General features: G+C 44.8%; 2 protein-coding genes across 2 annotated transcripts; both read right to left on the bottom strand.

The window, feature by feature from the left end:
- Positions 1–962: 962 nt before the first annotated feature.
- On the bottom strand, positions 963–10,940 carry H6S33_002849 (uncharacterized protein; the record flags this gene model as incomplete). Its single annotated transcript, XM_044834231.1, has 10 exons — positions 963–986; positions 1,041–2,404; positions 2,436–3,653; positions 3,730–7,210; positions 7,279–7,353; positions 7,426–7,640; positions 7,690–7,771; positions 7,996–10,511; positions 10,574–10,846; positions 10,925–10,940. 10 exons carry the CDS (start codon positions 10,938–10,940, stop codon positions 963–965), a joined length of 9,264 nt encoding a protein of 3,087 aa, XP_044693010.1.
- A 4,763-nt stretch (positions 10,941–15,703) lies between these two features.
- H6S33_002848 (uncharacterized protein) lies at positions 15,704–16,239 on the bottom strand (the record flags this gene model as incomplete). Its single annotated transcript, XM_044834229.1, has 3 exons — positions 15,704–15,841; positions 15,930–16,055; positions 16,195–16,239. The coding sequence occupies 3 exons, from the start codon at positions 16,237–16,239 to the stop codon at positions 15,704–15,706; spliced, it is 309 nt and encodes a 102-aa protein (XP_044693009.1).
- Positions 16,240–20,178: the final 3,939 nt, after the last annotated feature.

The raw sequence follows: 20,178 nt of genomic DNA, 5'->3' as shown, positions 1-20,178 counted from the left end.
TCACAGAATTATCACTCGCTTCACACCGCTTCGTGCTGTCGACGGCACGCCAAGCACTTGAAACGACGCGAAGGCCAACATCATAACCAACCACTAACATATCTCCCGGAAAAGGTTCTGAAATCAGATCCCACGTTCGCACGCGAAGAAATGAGCTGAAGCAGGCGTGAGCGAGAAGGACATTAGCATCAACATAGAGTTCATGCCCCATGTAAACTCTTTTTTTTTTTCGAATCTGTCATTATTCGCGTAAGTTAACCTCTATTCCTACTAGGCTCAGTTAATGGGCTTATATATCTTTCGAGTAGTCCGGCAATGTCTGCATGTAGGTGGCACTGGATGTTATTACATAATTAGTGTTGAAATTGAGTGTCCTATGCTGCCTTTAGCTTGAGGTTCGGAGAGGATGACTAGGCTAGGACTGGCGAGCAGGGGTGAGGAAGATATCAAGTGCGGGTCATACTTACTAGGGTCGTGGTCAACGACCTTCTTCTGTCTTTCCTTCTCTCTTACTTCTGTAATCTACAACGAGGGTATCAATCAAGCAAATCAATCATCGTTTTCAACAATTAGGTTATGGTTATTAATTCAAGTTTTGTTTTCTACAATTATGAACACGCCCTTTAGTTTCTTTTTACCTGGAGCTAAATGACTCTTCTGTTATCATAGACAAATCAGCAACTTTATCTTCATCTCAACGATACGAGGGTGCTAGTAATACCATCATCCTCATCCATAGTCTAATTGGCAAATTATGTACGGTTTATAGTGGGGCTTGGCACGGGGTTAGGGCTAAAGGCAGAATCACAGTACTACCCGCAGGAAGATCTCGAGAAACCGAAATAAATTATGTAGATACTTCTGACACAGAAACCAACGAAAAACCCTGAATAAACTATAGATTACACAAAAGAAAAAGGAATATAACCAATAATTAAGTAAAGTCCATATAAATACCCATATCAATTCAACCCCAGCGCTGAGAACTGTGTAAAAGTGTCAAAAGGGTTCCTCCAGTCGCTACGAGGGATACAACTTACCTCTTCTTCCCATCCTAGCTCCCCAAAATCATCCCCCTCTTCCGATTCCTGCTCTCCAAAATTGTCCTCCTCCTCCTCCTCCTCCGATTTCTGTTCTTCAAAATCATCCATCATCAGATACCTCCCATGCAATATATGTCCCATGTGCGTGGCAATATAGCTCTGCCCCTTCCGCCTGAACCCAGTCAACTCTCTCACGAGAGTAACCGGGCTCTTTTCAAAGGGAGATTTATACTGCATCCCCACTGTCTTTCTATCAGAGACTTTGACAAATCCGTCGCTCTGTATGGCAAATCTCTTTTCTGGGGTGGTCTCGTCCAGATAAAGCCCAAGAAACCCACAAACCCTTTGATAAACCTTGTAGTTCGGAAAGTAAAGCTGTCCGGCAAAGATATTGAGCTCATCGATGAGTGAAATGTTAGGTTGCCAGACCGAGGGGAGTCGGGGGATGGTACAGAAACTGAGCGAGTTGTAGGAAGGAGTGGAGCGCGTGACCTGGGGGGAGTACATGTGTAAAACAATCTTTGAGGAGGTTCGGATATCGGGCAGAAGTTTGTTCACTTCGTAAGGGCTCATTAAGATAAGTATACTCTTATCTGCGGTACTTGAGACAATCCAGTTAACCGGTCGTAAAAAGTCATCGGTTTTACTTTCCTTGAGCGGCCGCCCATCGACGACCCTGCAAAAATCATTTGTTGCCAGCAACTTTTCAGAGAATGCACTCTGTTGGTAAATATCTTTCGCTGATGTTTTCGCAAGTACACTGAAGGCCGGAACGAAGGATCGACGGAAGTTGTTCGGGAGTATTCCAGTTAAGACGAACTGTCTGACCTCGTCGGAAACATTGTGCTTTGCCGCTCCGACTTGTTCCGGCCGTTGGTTTTCCCTTTCACATTCCACCTCATGTGCAAGCTCCCTCTCCTGCTCCTCCAACATCCTCGCCCCACGGAATGACTTGACCCCGAGTGATTTACATTTTTCCAGGATTTTGGATAAGTCACTATCTTTGACCCCTGGCTTCCGATAGGAGTCGATTGTTTCCTCTCTGAGACGCTCAAAGCCATAGTGTTGCGTGAGTGTTTTAGATTCTGCCTCTAACAATCCCTTAGGGAACTCTTTTCCTTCGCCAATATCATTCCAGGCTGCGAGATGCGTGTGATAGTTAATTCCTTGTTTGGCCCAAATTGGGAGGAGCTTTCGAGCGTTGTCGCAGGTTTCTTGCATAGACCAGTAAAGAACATCACGAACAGTGACAGTATCGCGATTATCTTCCTGGGCAATTGCCATAATTTTCCTATGAATTTCGGGAGGACCGCAGAACATGACAGTGTGTCCATTCCCGAGCTTTCTCATTCTCATACACGCTGTTATCCATCAATTAGCCCAGTTCCATACTTATAGGGATTGATCGGGTGAGATTCTCGCCTTGTACAAGCCTATCTTTTGTCAGATTTGGTCCTAGTGTAACGGCGGCCCTCGCCCTTGCGGGAAGTTTCAAATCAGTCCCTCTCGTATGTGCTTCATCTAGATAAACCAAACAACTATCTAGTCTTTCTGCGAATGCAGAAACCATCAAAGGTTCTTTATTGCCATCTCTTGTCAGTGCCGTCAATTCATCGTTATCATTGAAGTACACCGCCGCTTGGGCAGTGCCATCCGATACAAGGTCCAACCATCTCCTTGCAACTTCCTCATTCTTGAATTCCAGAACCTGCGCGCCAACATCCAGCAGAACTAGAATTTGACGACCACCTGGATTGACAAGGATCCTGAGTAGCTGCTCGACACCGATGCGCTCGTTATTACTGGGCCCTCCTGCTATGTATTTATAGTTATTTCCCTCCTGTAGAAGGTAGCTCAGTACCCGGGCATTGGTGTTTAGCTGCTCTTCCGTATCGAGTTGCTCGATAGATAGTGGAAGGAGGTAGCGATTATCATTTGTTCCACTAAACCCGGTAGTTGGGTATATCTTGGAAACAGCAACGTCCCAGCCCGACGAGGAGAGTTTATAAGGGAACTCTTTGGCTTCTTTAGGAAAGACAACTCCGGAGAGATACGAGTCAATAACTGCTTTGTTGAAGTGAAACGTTGGATATATTATCTTTTCCCACTGCTTCCTGTCTTCAAGATTGATACCGTTGAGCCTTTGGAGGTACGGCTTCGGAAGATCGACGCCCTTGATCCATTTCTCGTACTGCAGAGCTGGGTTTTCTGATTTATAAAGATTCCTGAAACATGTCTCCAATTGTATATCATCCAGTCCACCGTAGTAGTAGCTGAGGCAGGTCAAGATAATTGCGACATCGGGATGACTAAACTCTGCTTTCCCGGCCGGTGAGTCCTTGGCTCTATATGGCACCGCAAGAAGAGACCGATTGAGATCAAGGCCGTAATCAACTTTCCACCTCTTTTCCTTGAGAGAGAAAAGCAAAATGTTGTGAGCGATTAGACCTCGGAGGAGATAGAGTATATCGCTAGTTATGCTATTTTTATTGAAGTACCTAAGAAGAGGGGCCGCATCCTCTTTGGTCATGTAGGTATCGGTGATGAACCTGGTAGCGAGTGCTCGCATATCGGCGGGGAAGAGTCGAAAGGAAACAGTAAGAAGTTGGTCTACACATATAGGTTAGGATAAAATTACCGTTATAACGTCATTTGGTTGCCTCGGTAATCCGATGAAATTCCATACCTTCAACAATTCTATGCGCAATTTGGTTGAGCAGATCTTTGCCGGCCTCGAGATTTAAGATTCGTATTGACCCAAATCTCTTTGTATCGTTATGTCTCTCCAGTTCAAAGTCTTGAACACTGGTTTCCAATCCCATGAAATGCTCCTTTATTAAATTGAATATCTCTTGAATGATGACCCATCGATCAGGATGATTCTGTATTGGTGCCGGATCCCCGATTGTATAGATCAACTCATGTTTTACGTTCAAAATCTCGTCACTCTCGTCCAGTATATCCCTCGATGTTGTGTCCAGCCATCTCTGTTTTTCGAGTAGTAACCGCGCCACTTGCCGATCATATTTCTTAACCATCCCACCCGATTGCGCAGTTCCTCTCTCCTTATCCGTTGCGGAGTTATGAAGCCATTCTAGTCCAAGTAGCTTGAACGAAAGAATATGTTCTGGCTGGACCAGCAGTATCCCACGACCTTTCAGACAATCATCATACAGCTGATTGACCACTTTTATCTGCTCCTTCCCCATGGAAATACCCCTTGAAAATGGCATGAAGAAGATTCGCCTGTTCACCAAGCCGCCAAGCTTCTGGACAAGTGTTTGAAACATCTGTCCTGATAATGGCTTCAGCACCACAACACGCACCAGCTTCTTCGTGTCTGCAAGGGATGCTGCGACGATTGGGACAATCACGGAAGTCTTTCCCTCACCCATACATAATTGCATGATTGTATTTGTGTTCTTAGGGGGTGTGGTCATCTTCGAAGCGATATCAGCTTGGACTGGGCGGATGAGCAGATTATTCTCGATTTCTATAAGAAGCCAGTCCGGGTGTTGGATGGGATCCCATCTCTCGTGCCCAGTATTCTCGAGCTCTTTGAGGAAATCAGAGCTTATATCTGGAGACGTATTCTTCGGAGAAATACGGATGAGGCGCTCAAGGCGCTGAAGAGTGGTAATGGCAATACCATACGTTATAAGGGCCTCTTTCCAATCTGGAGATAGTTCAATGGTACAATTGGTGGCCAGTTGTTGAAGGAGGAGCATTGGGCAGATTCGTGGCCAGAGACCAGCTTGGAAGGCCATGAAGCTACCTTTGAGAAGCTTTGGTTTCAGTTGCTGCTCAATAGCCCTGAAGACCTTCCACATGTACTCCTCAGATTCCACCTTTAGCTTCTTCAATTTGTTCAGAAGACCAATCACCTCAACTGAATCAGGAGGCGCCGGCTCAGATTGAAACGCACGAATGCTATCCTCGAGACCTTGGGTGTATATTTTTTGGAACTTCCCAGGGTGCGAAGCTCGGAAGTCTCGCAAAAGATCTTCAAGGCCATGATTTTTTGGTTTTGAATCTGCTCCTGAATCCCGAGCGACAGGGTTCCGTGCCAGAATATCCGGTCGCGTCGGTAGGGAAGGAGTTGAGCGCGCCAAAAGGTCTGAAAGTCGTATGGTATTTCGCCGCCTTGATTGACTGTATTCGCATGGCATAAAGTGGTAAACGGAGGGGATAGATTTCTGACTGTTGTTGATCCTTTCCAAAACCTTCTGTACATCTAAAATATGGCTTCGAAAGTCGGAATTGTGATTCCAACTCTTAAACCAAGGCTCAACGGCCAAGAGTACATCCGCAACATTGTATAGCGGGTAGGCAGCTTCAACAGCGATATTAGGCTCAAGGCTAGGCCAAGACAGACGTAGCTCACGCGCCATCTCTCTTGCTTGTTTCTCCTTATTATGATTAAACGTATTGGATCGTCGTTGTTGAGTCGCCTGTTCACTCTCCAGCACCCAACCATCCAGTTTAGACTCCTCGCTGGCGGCGAAGTCTATAGCGCAGGGTTTGATGATGCTACAAAGTGCCTCATCATATGGTTCGTATCCATGCCGTAGGTTGTAGGAAGAATGAGTTGGAGGTTCGATCGTCTTGAAGGCTTCAACCGTTCCAAATGCCAGCAAGGTCTCGATGATTGTGAGCTCAACCTCACCAGAGTACACCAAAGTGGCGAGAAGGAATAACCAGTCATATCGCTCAGCATTCGTTCTTACTTCCCTTAGACCGTTATACAAGGCGATCCAGACCGACGCCAAATCCGGCTCCAGCCATTTGTCGTTGAATCCCAGCTCCATCTTGAGTCCCCCCTCTCTCGGCGCAGATCCCTGTATCTCACCCAGGCCCTCAAGGAAGTTTAATATATTCGGATGAACGTTAAACGGCCCACGCCATTCTTTGACGAGCCGAGCCACATATGCAACTCTAGCCTCTTCGGTACTCCCATCAACCATATCCCTCGCCGCGTATATCTTGTCCTCTGTCTTGTCTTCTACCATATTTCCTCCAAACTGCTCTGTCCGAAATACCGCATTTCTTTTCGCTGCTCTGTGTGCCAGATCTTCTGCTCCAACATTGTGGGAAAGGATTGAGCCTCTAACATCTTCAAAAATATTCAAAAGTTCGGCATACTCTGAGACTTCTTGGACAGCCTTGCGAAATTCGTCATGTTGTGCAAGAGGAGAAAGCCCAGATATCCACTTTACCTGCTGCATGCGTTTGAGATGTTTCGGATAGTATTCACGAATTGGCGTCAAATCAGAGATACGCCTAAAAAGATCGGCTTCAAAGCTATCCGTCTCCACTCTCTGAAAGGATCTGGTTGCCGCTGCTCTCAGTCCGAGTAATGCCTCTTCTGTCCCAGTTCTCTGAGTGAAGGGGTCTGGAAGACAATGCGAAGTTACTGCATGTAGATAGACCTTATATAGATGGCTTGTGAGACTTCCATTTCCAACAACCGTTCCCAGAATCCGGTTGAGCGTGTAGACATGGTACTTTACCCTCTCCATTCCCGTGGTATCGATTTTAACTTTTGTATGTTTTCCCTCTTGTTCGAAAAGGATCTTTCCATGAGGGATGATGACGCTTCGGATTGGGCCCTGGCGGACAACAAGAATGTTTTGTAGCCCAATGAAAGTTCCAACCGTTTGATCATGATCTATCACCATAGCAGGGAACTGCCTGCACTCCATGAAATTGTCCCGGTTGACTGAAAAGTCAAGCTTCAGCCGAGGAAGATGTACCCTAACAACGGCAGCCCCGTAGGTAACCTGTATAAACTCTGCAGCTTCTAGAGGGGCGAGAACGGCGGCAATGGCATTTGCAGGACCACTGCGGACATCAATCAAGTGACGATCCTCGCCAAGTCTAAGCACGGTCTTGAAGTCATCATAGCTATGCGAAATATAGAACTTTTCTTTTGTCTTCCAAGGGGTTTTGCGATCCCGTAGATAAATTACGCCGGTAGTAAAGTCGTTACCAGAGAGCATTGCAGCGGCGGACGGTAACTCTAACCAAAAGACGTGATTGGAGATGATATTGGCAGGTAAATCGCCAAAAAGCTTGTCGCTCGGAACGAATTGATGAAAGATACCGTCTTTCTCGCGCTCGGTGCGGATTATAAGCTCGTTTTCTGGTTCTTGCATTGCAAAAGCAACCTTCGGTCTTTTTAGTATCACTCGAGGGGGAGAAGATTTAAATTTCGGAGGGATATCATAAGAAATACCTTATGGCCGTATATTGCGTGCCTCGTCTGGAAAATCATTCCAGGCATATTTGAGGGATATACATTCAGTATCTTCTGTAGAAGATTATTTGGTTAGTAGCACAAAAGTGTAAAGCGAAAGGTGTTTATAACATTGAAATGTCTTACCTCTTGAAATAGCTCTTTGTACGTGGGATGATTTGTATATGACACAGGCATTCTTCCTAGTGGTAACCCCTCCACCAATAATTCCCCGCTGATTAGATTGTAATGCACCTTCTGACTTTCCTTCCCCTCCCCTCCACCGGTATAAGTATATACCCATCGTTCATTCGGGCAGTCCATGGCCGACCAGGATTCTCCTCGCTCATACGCATTCCAGACTGGTTTCAAGTTAATCCCGGTCGGCCCCGGGTAATGTTCACCACAAACCAAACCTCTTAGATGTCCCTCGATAGCATAGGCCATTCGTGTATCTCTTGCCAATAGTGATTTTATCGCCATAGGTAATACACTTATACCACTCGGTAAGTTATAATGAATTGTTGTAGCGCATTCCACATACACAGCCACGTCATGAGATGTGCGCAGCATCGCCCAAAATAAAGGATCCTGAGTGTCAAATGTCATCCTGCACGTTGCGGCAATTTGTATGACTCTCAGTTGTGAGTCTCGTACTTCGCTAGGGTCACACCCAGGAAGCTTTTCCGCCAGCTCCCTTGTCCAAGCTAAACATACCCTCCGTGCTTCTTTGAGGAACTGCACTGCTCTGGAACACACATACGTTGACTCTGTTCCTGCCATGATCTGGATTGCCAAAACAATCATTATCTGGACAGCCGTAACCTCTTGCCAATTTTCTTTGACTCCTTCCAGCAGTACCTCTAATTCCTTTATCATATGTTCCCCAAAATCTTCTTCTCCGGGTTCCACATGGCACTCTCTTCCATTATCAACGTTTCCAGAATGTCCTACCTGCCAGGCTGCTTGAAAATAGAGCATACCGACTGGCTCAGCGCTAAAGGTCAAGGTGCGGCTTCGAATCTCTCTGAGCATGTTGAGCCATTGGATACGCCACCCAGAGCGCATAAGGCCAAATGCAACGTATTCATGAAGCTGAAGCTCCGGAGGGCACTTGGATTGATGCGCCAATACTTGATTTGGTGTGTGTGAAGTCCCTTCAACTGCATGCTGGAGAGATGAATAGGGACCCTTAGGAAGACGAAATGTACAGAGGCGACGGCAGTCAATGGCATGCGGCAGGTCAGATGTCCATCGAGCGCTTTTGGTGTCATAGAGTGCAAATTTAAGTGCATTCCTGACACAAATGTCTTCTGTAGTAGCGGGTAAGCGTCTGTAGCGGTAGTGAGATGATAAAAATGACTTGGTCATGGAGGTATAACGCAATGTGCTCTGACCAGATACTTTGTGGTCTTCAAAGTAATGTTTAAGGCCGGAATAGTCTGAAAGGTTCTCAAATGGTTTAGAAGGGCTAGTTTGGGTATTTATAGGTGCGCAGAGGTCATTACGTATCCGGAATGTTGCCTCTCTCCAGATTGCAAATGGTTGAGGACACCGAAGCTCAAAGACAACCGCTGCCTTCAGGAGGGGATCATCTGGAAGAGGCCATTCGTGGACTTCAATCCTCATCGTATCTGCCTCTTTGACCTTGGCGCACTTTTTGCAATTTCTATCGTGACGTGTCCATCCATCTTTCCAGTGAGTATAGTAGTCACAACTGAGAGTTCGGATGATGGCTAAGGCATTAAAATATTCGGTTTCTCTCCGAGCCAACTCGGCGATCTTGTTCTGCCTATCGATAGCGGCATCACTACTGATCTGCTTCTCCAGTTGAACAAGATTATCACAGGACTGGAAGTAACAGACGGAGAATGTGTGTTTTGTTATATCTTTTGAGAAGACGGAAGTGCTCATTGGGAGAGAGGCGGAACGGCGTTCTTTGATATAATTCTCAACCAGGGAGAGCCGTACACGTTGTTGACGCTGGGGAAGGAGGAGGACGCAAAGGAAGGATTCGTTCAGTTCGGGTGAGTATTTGGAAAGAAGGGGACAGGAATCTACTGCTAGCTTATCCAAAGCCACCCATAGCTCCATCACTGTCAAGATCATGATTGAATTTCTCTCGGGGTTCCCTTGATATGCAACCCTTGCCACTTCCATATAGTCTTGCATGCTTCCTCCGAGGGTGTTGCAGGCTTCGGTTGTGTTCTCATTCGTAAATACAGTCAACCATCCATCGAGGCTTTCCATGACCCATCTCTCAAAGTCTGCCAACATAATATCTTGAGTGATTCCCGCATCTTTAAGACGTGATGTTTGCGGCATCTTCCATACATCCGCCATGTCAATTCGCCTTACCTCTCTAGGAGTAAAGGTCTCCCTCTCAGGTTTGGTGCATTTAATATGTCTAAGTCCTTTGACATATTCCCTGCTATTGCGCATCGTGATGACCGTATCCTTCATGAAGCTTGCGCCGAAGAGAAATACTGACCGCCATAAACCCCATGGGTCCCGCCTAATGCTGTTCTGAGTCTGAAGCCATTCATCATTTATTTGCTTGTAAGTCCCATCCACGGCCCTCTCAGCATCGACTAGGACAAATTGAGGTAGCTGGTCCCGCAGTTTATAAACCCTTCTCGCCAACTTTGCATTCATGACAAACAACCTATCCGCTCTGACTCCTCTTTGTGTAGCGAGGATGAGAACTTGTGCCATAAAGAAGATTATAAAAGATTTGTAATCCTCTTGCCCGAGCACCATCCGAAGTGCCACCCTTACAACGAGCCAAAGTGGACTTCTTCTCCATGGTATAACCGCGTTATCCCACAAAACTTCATCGCCAATTCGTTTCATGAACCTTTCCACATTCACTTCGTGTCCAACTCCCCGCAGTATTCCCGTCAGCAACTCAGAGATAAACATCGGGTGTGTGCTCTCTCGTTCCTCCTGCAACGTCTCTCCCGCTTTCTGACCCCTTCCGGAGGCAGCACTGATTTGATCACGTTTCATCGTCTCTAAGAACTCGGAGAGCGGTTTCAGGAATGTGGGATCGATCACTGTTTCCCATGCAACAGCAACGGCTGGACCTGGGTAAGAAATAAGAAGTTTTCCTATCGCTTCAGTGACAGCTGAGGAAGTGGGGGAAGCCTCGAATGAGGTGAAGATCACGGAATTTTCGATACGGCGGAGAATAAGCCCAGCATTTTGAGATGTTATGTGAATACCGATTGCGTCTAAATACTCAATATATTAGCTCTATCGCCAATGATACCGAAGGAGAAAAGCGTAGCCTAACCTCGATCCTTCAAACCCTTCACTGCCGTTGCAAAAAGATCGGCCGATACAGAAGTGTTATTTTCAAACATGCCAAAATGTTCAACCAGCTTGTTCACCGCCGACCATACCGAGTTCTTGGTAAAATTACGTGCATAGGAATCAGAGCTTTGGTGCAGAAGCTGTAAGAGCGCATTGTTTTTATTGCCGATGTATTCCTCAGTGTTTTGTGGGAGCTGTGGGGGAAGGAAGACATGGTTGATAACAAACTCCAGAGATTCATGCTCAATTCCAGCTAAGAATCGTTATAAAGTGTAACCATTACGTCGGAAGTTATCCCCTGAAGAGTAATTCAAACTAGATAAAAACGAACCTCTGAATTGTGCCATAGCTGCCAGAGGGAGAGTTAAATCCGTAGATACGTATATAAGACAAGTAATGTAAAACTATGAAAGAATCGGAATTTGATGACGTTACCTCTCCGGGTATTTTGCGTTGGGGAAGAGCACTATGATGAAGTGCGTGTTTAGACAAACCTTTGCGCAAGTAATATTGAAGTTGCGCCAAGACAATCATAAGATCGACATTATTTAGGCAACCCATCGAAACTAGGCTCAGGGACAAACAGAGCGGGTAGATTCACTACCCCTCACCAGGCTGCCAACCACCTGGTTTCATACCAGATCAAGCAAGGATTATGATTGGCTACTAAACCTATGGCATGAAACATAACATGCAGATCTGCAGCTGATCGACCTCAAAGGTAGCCCCAAGGCTAAGAAGTCCACTGCTCCAGAGTACTATACTGGAGAGAGGATATGCGGATATATTGCAATCAAGTTTCGAGGGAACTCAATTGTATGTGGTGCAAACGAACAGTACTATGACTCCAGTAGGGACCCAATGTCTTTGTGAGGCGTTACCGGAATGACTCTCGATATAAGCGCATCTAACAAGCCTTCACTGGCGCAGACCGAACCTCTATGACTGCATCCATAAGTTGAGCTACGACATTGGACCGTGTTGACGGGCCTTTTGGTCAATAAGAGGAGATAAAGCTGGGCTTGGCTGTTTCTCTTTGCTGTTATCCGGTGTCCATCATCGTCCCATACATATTATATGTCTTTGCATTTAGAACCACCCATTATCTGTGATTCTCCGTCTGTTATAGGTTCCAAGGCTTGCCCTAGTACCGCAAAATCTCGAGTTATTCGGGGGGTTACCAAGGCCACCTACTAAACTACATTTAGTTTAGATCCTCTAAAGGTGAAGATCCTCAGCTTTTTGCCCCGGCAACCCCCAAATAACTCGAGATTTAGCGCTAGGTATGTAGTTTTCTCTAAAATTGATCTGTCTCCAATAGATATCAAGTCAAGCAGGCTTGGCCGCGCGGTATCTGAATACTTCTAGTTATCCCTTAAACCGTCACCAAAGTGTTGACCCACCAAAAAAAAAAAGCAAATTTGGTATGGCTTTACTAACAGATCTTCTTATCTTTCTTATCAAATAATAGATCTCCCATACAAATTCAATCCCTATATCACCGGGGTCAGCAATTGACGGGTTAAGGGATAGATACACAGGAGTGCAGAGTACATACATGTGACTTCCGGTCTTGTCCGACATGTTCATTACCAACGATGCCACCACTAAATTATATTCACACATGAGTGATAAGTGATCGATCTTCAAATCGAATCATCGGTCAATTAGCACTTGGTCTATCGTTTAGTTGGCCGGAAGCGCTACTACGAAGTGAGTCATCAATTATTATTTAAATAGAGTAACCAGCAGATTGGTAGAGATTAAAGGCTTGAGGCACAAACGGGAAACAAAATAAGTACATGTAGTGAAGTGATATGTAGGTATTATATATATTATACGTATATATTTGCATTCTCTCATGCTCAGCGGGCGGTCGTGCGATGCCGATGATGAAAGAGATGCCGATTTAGGTGCCGAATTGCTTCGAGTGACCTGATAGATGTTGAATTCAACCCATAGTGAGCTTTCATGATCAATTCGAAAGAGATCCAGGTATAAGGTATCGTATGAAGTGGGTGGAAGAAGGGTCTGGGAGCCTGGGCTTATTACCAAACAGATCGGCGTATGTGGCTGTTTGTCGTGCCAGTTGTCATTTGATCTGTCATCTGTTTGCTCGCCAGCTCTTGGTTACCGATTCTCAACCACTACATGATGTGCACTTCGACCAACCCAACAAACCCGGGAGACTTATAATAGAGACTTTTTTAGCCACCAGCAACGAACAAACAATTCATAATCCTAAGACCATTCTGCATGCATTAGCTTCTTGACTCGCATAGCCTCACAATTGCTCTGAGAGGCGCTAGAGGAAATCTTAGGCATTAGGATTGAATATATCTCTAGGCGTATATATCCTTGAGTCTTGCAGTCGCGTCGAAGGTTTTATATCGCATCCAAATTGCATCCGGCTTGCATGCCGATATGTCTAGGAAGTCTTGGGAATAAATAATATTTTGTTCGTTGCTTTAAGTTGCTGGCTAGGGGTCTCTAATATACCGGTCTATTGTATAAAATCCGACTCTCCCCCACACGTGCGCTGACCCTAAAAATCTAAAGGAGAACTCGCCCGCTGAAAATTGGATTATCAGGCCTATTTATTAATTTGTCGCACCGCTTGTACTGTCCACTAGTACAGTACGTAGGGGCCAGACTACAGTAACCCAACCTTGAATTTATGAAGGACTATAAGTTATACACACATAGAGACGTATTTAATTAATAGAACAAGATAGCGAAGCTTAGGGACAAATTGTGAAGGAAAAATACACTGCGTTGGATCATGGAATGTATCATGATAGGTTTCCATTTTGATGGAGTCGGCTCGATAAGTAACTTGCATGAGCCCAACACTCTACTCGGGGCAGGCAATAAGAACCTGAAAATGCAAGCTGCAAGCAGGGGCTCAATTTGGTGTAGCTTTTCGCCAGCCGCGAATCAGAGGTCGTTACCATACAAAGTCATTTTCAGGTTCTTCATGCCTGTCCCGAGTACTTGGCCCATGGCACTAGCTTCTTCGGAGCAACTACGTACATGCATCACCACAAATCGAGGGATCCGGAGCCTTTCCTCAAGCTGGCTCGTCGATCAGCACAGTGATTATTATTGTTATACTGGATACATAGCAGTAAGTATTGTAATAGCTCTACTGTCTAATAAGGTAGGTTTGGGATGGCCGACATCTCTAAAAAGATTCAACCACAGAGATATATGGACCTTGATACCGATGGACTATGATAAGAGAGACAACTAAGAAGCTGAAGTTCATTCGTACGCAGATATGTATGGTGCGCACACTCTTAAAGGTGACACGGTGGCATATGGATTTGGAACAACCAGAGGGCTCATTTCTAGCCATTTTGCTGCATCACTGCCATAACTCGATCGGGTTTGCTTTTTACATGGTATCCCTTAGACGGATAACATGGTCAAATTCGCAGCTTGGTCCGTGCACGTACCTCATTGGGTAACTTTCTTTTCTTTTCCGAATAACAATAGCCAGAGAGCCAATCAAATCCAGTGATAATTACTAAACAAGGCTAATATCAACCCAAAGGGGCAAGCTGCGAATTTGACCGTGTCATCCGTCTAAGGGATAAATGGGTAATACCGTTCCACTTTGTTCGGTCTTGGGGCTTTTTATGTACAAAAACAGCCGACTTCAAGCTCTAATAACTTCATGACCATGATAGATATCAAAAGTCTGGCAAGATAGAACTGAGGTTCATCACTTTTACTATACTTCTATCTTGCCACTTTTTTGATATCTTTCTTGGTGGTGAAGTTATAAGCGATTGATTTTCTGTCACTTTTGGTTATGTACCTTTAAGAGTGAGCGCACCATACCTTCTGGATTTCAAAGTATTATTCTTGAGTCCAAATCATTCAATTCTGTCGACTAATGCAGAAAACTGTTACAAAATCCGAAACAAAACCCCAAAACACAAATTGCACCACTCTCTAGGTAGAGGCCAAGTGATAGACTCGCCTCAAAAGGAAGGCGTATATACGTATGCCCCGTTTTGTTCGGTCTGGCGTTATTTAAGAAACACTTCGTCAAAGAAACATACACCAGTCTTCCACATATATACATGTATGCATGAAGCAGCGCATAATTTACCCGTTATAGGCAAGTTCTTGCAATTGCAGAGGGCGACTTGGGCCGGCCCACGGGACGATGAGCCGGCCGATTGCCAAATCTTATCCCCCCATGTGTATACGCCCAAAACGGCTCACAGAAAGGTGACCTGTAAAGGCATCAGTAAAGTCGTTGGTAAGTTATTTTTAATATGAAAACTTCGTCTGTATAGTCGTCCAATTTCCCTTAAAACGACTTTCCCTCCGCCAAATTATTGAAATTACCAAGCAAAATATAATTTATTCCTGACGACCTTCCTGAATATTTTAATATTTTCTAGATACACATTTCCATGCACTCTAGAGCATGTTCAAGGTACCCACCGACAAAAGTGTTTTTCAGGACTTACGCTAGCGCTATCCATGTGAGTAGCAATTAAAACCAACTGACTATATGGAGCGTGAGTTACGTCATAAAAAGCAGCTATCTTAGGGCCCGTTTGGGGCGGACGGATCAGAAAACACCGTTTCGCAAAACCTCCGTTGCCATCTGGGAAATGGTGAATTGTGATAACGTTGTTAAATTGTGGTTTACTGTGTGGCTACAGGCCGGGAACGGTTTCATTATTCGCTCCCATCAATTCCTTCAACATACCTACTTGCTACATTTATCTAGAAGGAAAAAACATTTACATAGCCCCCAGCCTAGGGTTTGTATTGCTCAAAATAGGCGATAAAAATCTTCTGATAGGGGACATCTTGTGGGGAACGATGGTTGCAATACACAGAAAAAGTAGGTCAGACTTACTTTTTTGGAAAATGTCATTTTCAAGGGTATAACGTTGTTATCTACATGTCAAAGCTGGAACGCCAAACAGAATTAAAAAACCCATAACGGCGTTATGGTTGTAACACAGTTTTCAACCCCCCAAACTCCGTTTCAGAGCGCTCCCAAACGGGCCCTTAAACAACTCCTGCCCACAAGCCGCTTGGCGTTTCTTAGTATCGAGTGATCGATCATGAACGAATCATCTCATGTGATCGAGTAGTCGAGTGATCGTCTATGATTGGCGGCGCACGCCAGAGGGACAAATGTAAAATAGTATCGGTTTTCTGGACAGTACGATATACACCCTCTTAACAGAGAAGCTTTCTTTAACCATACTTGATCCTGTGATACCCAGAAGCATAGCCTATTAGAACGGCATTATATTACCATTGATCATCTCACACCGTTAAGCTGGGCGAGGTTTCCATACGTATAAGTACTTCATAACGTACATGTATGGAATTAAGAGAACAAGCTCAAGTGCTGTTTCTGAGGCGTTTCCCGTCACGCAGCGGCCGGTAACACTTGCTGGGCGCGAATGTGAGACGTTCTTACTCTTCTCATTACTTAGTGGTGTATGGATCCATGGAGTTATCGTTGTGCAGTGTTCTTGCGATAAAGGGATACAAGTAGGTATAGCTGTCGTGCATTCGTACGTATTTGAGTAGGTCAGGGATAACGTAGCTAGGACGTACATTCGAATTCTGGCTGTGGAGTTGCTGGACTTTAGGATCATGCATTGATGACCTACGCGTTGATGATCCAAGACCGCTTAGTAAGGGAGTGCATGAAAATCCGCTCTTGGAGAGCTTTAAGGATACAGAGGTATCAAATGAGGTAGTTTACGGATCTAGATCGAGTGGAGTTCCTCTTTTCTTGATTGTAAGGGGTTTAGAGGATTTACATACGTTTTCTCATCCATACTCTGGTCCAACCCTTTATGTAATAAACCATCGGGCATATCTGGACTCTTTCCTAACCCCTTAGAAAGCTTAATTCTGGGCGCTCTACCCGCTAAATCTTTTGCTCTCGTATACCTGACAATGGAAACACACATTCCATCTAAACATCAACTGATGAAGGTCACCTTGTTAGGAATAGAAACCACCAATGATTTCACCGGGCATAGCTCTGTGGGTATTGTTATCGAATAAAGAATTTCGCGTTGACTCTACATACTCCAAGAAGCACTAGATCACCGAACCATCGATAACTAGGCTCCGAAGGATCGATATATTTTCAACCACTTCTGACTCCGCTCGAGCTCTCTATGTCATCTCCACCAATACATGCTCCATCATACTTGTTCTTCCATCATATTTGTTCTTCCATCATATTTGTTCTTCCATCATATTTGTTCTTCCATCATATTTGTTCTTTGGCACGTCACCCCGAGGCCTCTGGCTCCGTAAAAAAATCTTCTAAATGATAGAAACTTTAGGAAATAAACATCATGTGAGGCTAGCTCGTGTAACCCGCCAGCCGTAGCTCTGACCCGGACCTTAGACGCTGCGGCAGGCTTGGTACTGAAGCGAAGATTCCAGTGGTAAATTCTATAACACTTGAAGAATAGAAGAGTTATTATGTAAGGTACGTCAATGAGGTTTACTAAACAAGTCTACTTCGATTTCAGTCTTCTTATTACTACTTGATATTTGAAGACCTAGTACTAATAGAAAAAGCTAGAAGGAAACAGATTAGAAAAATTACATATATATTGACCTTTTCTTTCTTCTGCAGTAAATATGAGAAAGAAGCAACCCTTAGAAACGAGTGAGTCGTCATTTCACAATTGGTTGAGTCTACTCACCACTCGAACAGGCAACAAAGATGGGGGATGAATCGATGATCAAGTTGCTGTTTGATGGCAGAGCTGATCCCAAGTTTGTGAGCAAAGACTACTGGACTTTCCCTGTTTTGGGCTATTGATGGTGCCGGTGATCACCTCCCCTTGCAGTGGCGAGGCATTTGATTAAAGACCCGAATAAGCGCCATACCGGGTGGACTCACTACAACGGGCGGTAAAAATAGAGTTTGGATCGATGGTGCAGATGCTCATTGCATTGATAGAGAGTACATTAGAGTAGCATGCACTGCTGCTGGTACGTAGCCGTAACTTACTCGAATCTAGACATTACAAAGCTACTAATTGAGAATAGAACAGATCCAAATAAACGCTGCAAAAATATATATATGGACGCCTCTACAGGGTATATTTGATCGGAAGTAATGGTATAAATGCTAATTGAGAGGGGAGCTAGCGAGCCTAGACCTTGAAGGTTCGAGCGACCGGACATCGTTGTCGAGGACGGTCAGTTCCGGCTATGTTTCTATATCGAAGCTATTAATTGAAATAGGAGCCAATAAAGATCTACACAATATAAACAAATGGGCACCGCCACATGTATAGTATGGAGCTCGAAAAGGACTGGAGGCAATGGTTAGTTATAATATGTTCCTCAAGAGGGGGGCCGATCTAGACTACGAAAGCTGAACGCATTAATCATTTCCAACTTACGTCCTTCAGACCTAAGCGCTTATACATTCGTCATGCCTAAAGAGAAGCTTCAGCATGAGATATATATGTCGTGTCTAGCTGGAGAAACACAACCCCGAGTCGACAGCCGCCACACAATCTCACGCAAAAAGCCTACTTGAGTCTCTGACGGTTAGCTATTTCATCTTGCTGTTTCCATACACGCCTAGAGGAATTATATTTCAGAGATAGAGGGATTTGGTTTATAACGTCGAGGATGACGTGGGGACATATGGGAAGCCCATTTCATTAAAGCATTGTACCTACATTTTTTATCTGCTGGCAGCGTAAGATGCATATGTGGAACATCAAGGACATCCCTTCGGAGCTGTTGCGTGCCCAGCCTTGTTCTGATTGGTAGAATCAGGGATTTATGTATGTAGAGTAGAGTAAATCTCTCAAACATACAGCACTCGGAGGCCTGGACCTAGTCGCCAAGTACTTTCCATGGTGATTATATATTACTCATGATTTGCCCCACATATCCAAATCTCCAGGCCCACTTATCGAATCCGGAACTCAGAGACTCTGAAACCTGAGATACTTCAAGCCACAGCTTGACTCCGGTGTGCCCCTGTAGTGATACGTCCTATGTATCTCAAAAGTTTTGACCAATGTTGTAAAGCAGGGGTGCGGCGGGGAAAACATATCAAAACCATATTAGTTAAAGATGGCTGGAGGTAACCCCTAACCCTGCTCACGCGATAGACCAACAACTACTAACACGACATCTTATATTCAGTCCTCTAAAGGATGTGATTTGGCCGGGCTGAGATCCAACTGCCTACATGCATATGCGTACTTTCTTGATAGAGATAGATACATAGTCAGTTGTGGCTAGGGATTGCTTACATCTTCGACAATGTCGGTCGCATAGTTTAAATCTCGATTATATACCTAGGCCTATTATCTGCTACAGTAACAAAATTAGCTACTACAGCTTTAGATACTCGATCCATAATTGCACGTACGTGTGAAGAAACTAAAATAAGCATACCGCCATACATGCGATCTGCACCACACAGAAACTCCGAAGTATGGAACAGAAAAGAACATTCCGATAGCGATACAGCGATGGGGAAAATTATTGTAGAAACAGGGGGTCTAAAAACAGGGTTTAGGTGGCTGCCCCGGCCAATAGGACTCTTACCATACTTCTACAATAATTTTCCCCATCGCTGTATATCAAGGAGCCGGAGCCGGGTCAATGAGTACGGCCTTGCATAGATGCTGTCATCGCGATGATCTCTGCGTGTTGTGTACGCGTCTCCCGGTCACGTGTTCCTTACTGTGTTGATTTTGGATTGGTTGTTTTCCGAGTGATATTCCCTGATGCCGAGACAGCTGTAGGCAATACAAATTTCTTCCTGATAAATACATGTAAGTAGGAATATAGAATATTATAAATCCTCATCTACATGCAATTTCTCGATTGAGGTAAACGGGCCCTCTCATAGGGTGAGCAAACGCCTATGTACAATATGTAGTCAAGCTAGGTGGGGGCGAGATATATATTGCGGCCGGCCAGGTACTAGCTACGCGCGGAAGATCGAAATTAAACTTCTCTATTGCGTAAAAAAGTTAAGCGAGGCTGGCTACGAACGTACTCTACATGTACGTACAAGGCCTACAATTTTGAAGGTTCTCTAGGTTCCTTTCGGTTCTGACGTCGGCCTAGGTATCCTTGTTAGTTCGCCGGTGGTATCGGCGTCGAGCGACGGTGAGCAACTCTATACATGTACATACCTACTACATACCTCCACTAATTTGGTCTACGAGCCAAGACGTATAGGTGTATATATACATATATTTACTATACTCTGTGAAAGTCTTGGGTAGCTATAGAGTTCTCAGCCTGGCGGCGTGAATACATATATATATCGACGCGGATACTTATGGTTAGCCTGTCTTCTGTTCATGGATCGGATCGCTAGTTCCGGTACAGTTTGCTGGAGCCTTTTCCTCTAGTACTTAATAATTGTTGACACTCACTTCTGGCGCCTCGTCTAGTACACTGACTTAACCTCTGGCGCTTAAGATTCGGCATTTAATTGAATTATCATCGCAAGGTTCTGGGTTAGCATTGACACGTACCCTGTATTATTTCATGTCTGTTGCGAGTTGTACTGTTGATAACTTAATT

The sequence above is a fragment of the Morchella sextelata genome (assembly GCF_020137385.1).
Source record: "Morchella sextelata strain SCLS chromosome Unknown scls_13, whole genome shotgun sequence".
In the NCBI taxonomy this organism is placed as follows: Eukaryota; Fungi; Ascomycota; class Pezizomycetes; order Pezizales; family Morchellaceae; genus Morchella; species Morchella sextelata.
Note: the sequence above shows the minus strand (reverse complement) of the source record. Positions and strands in the feature narration are given on the sequence as shown.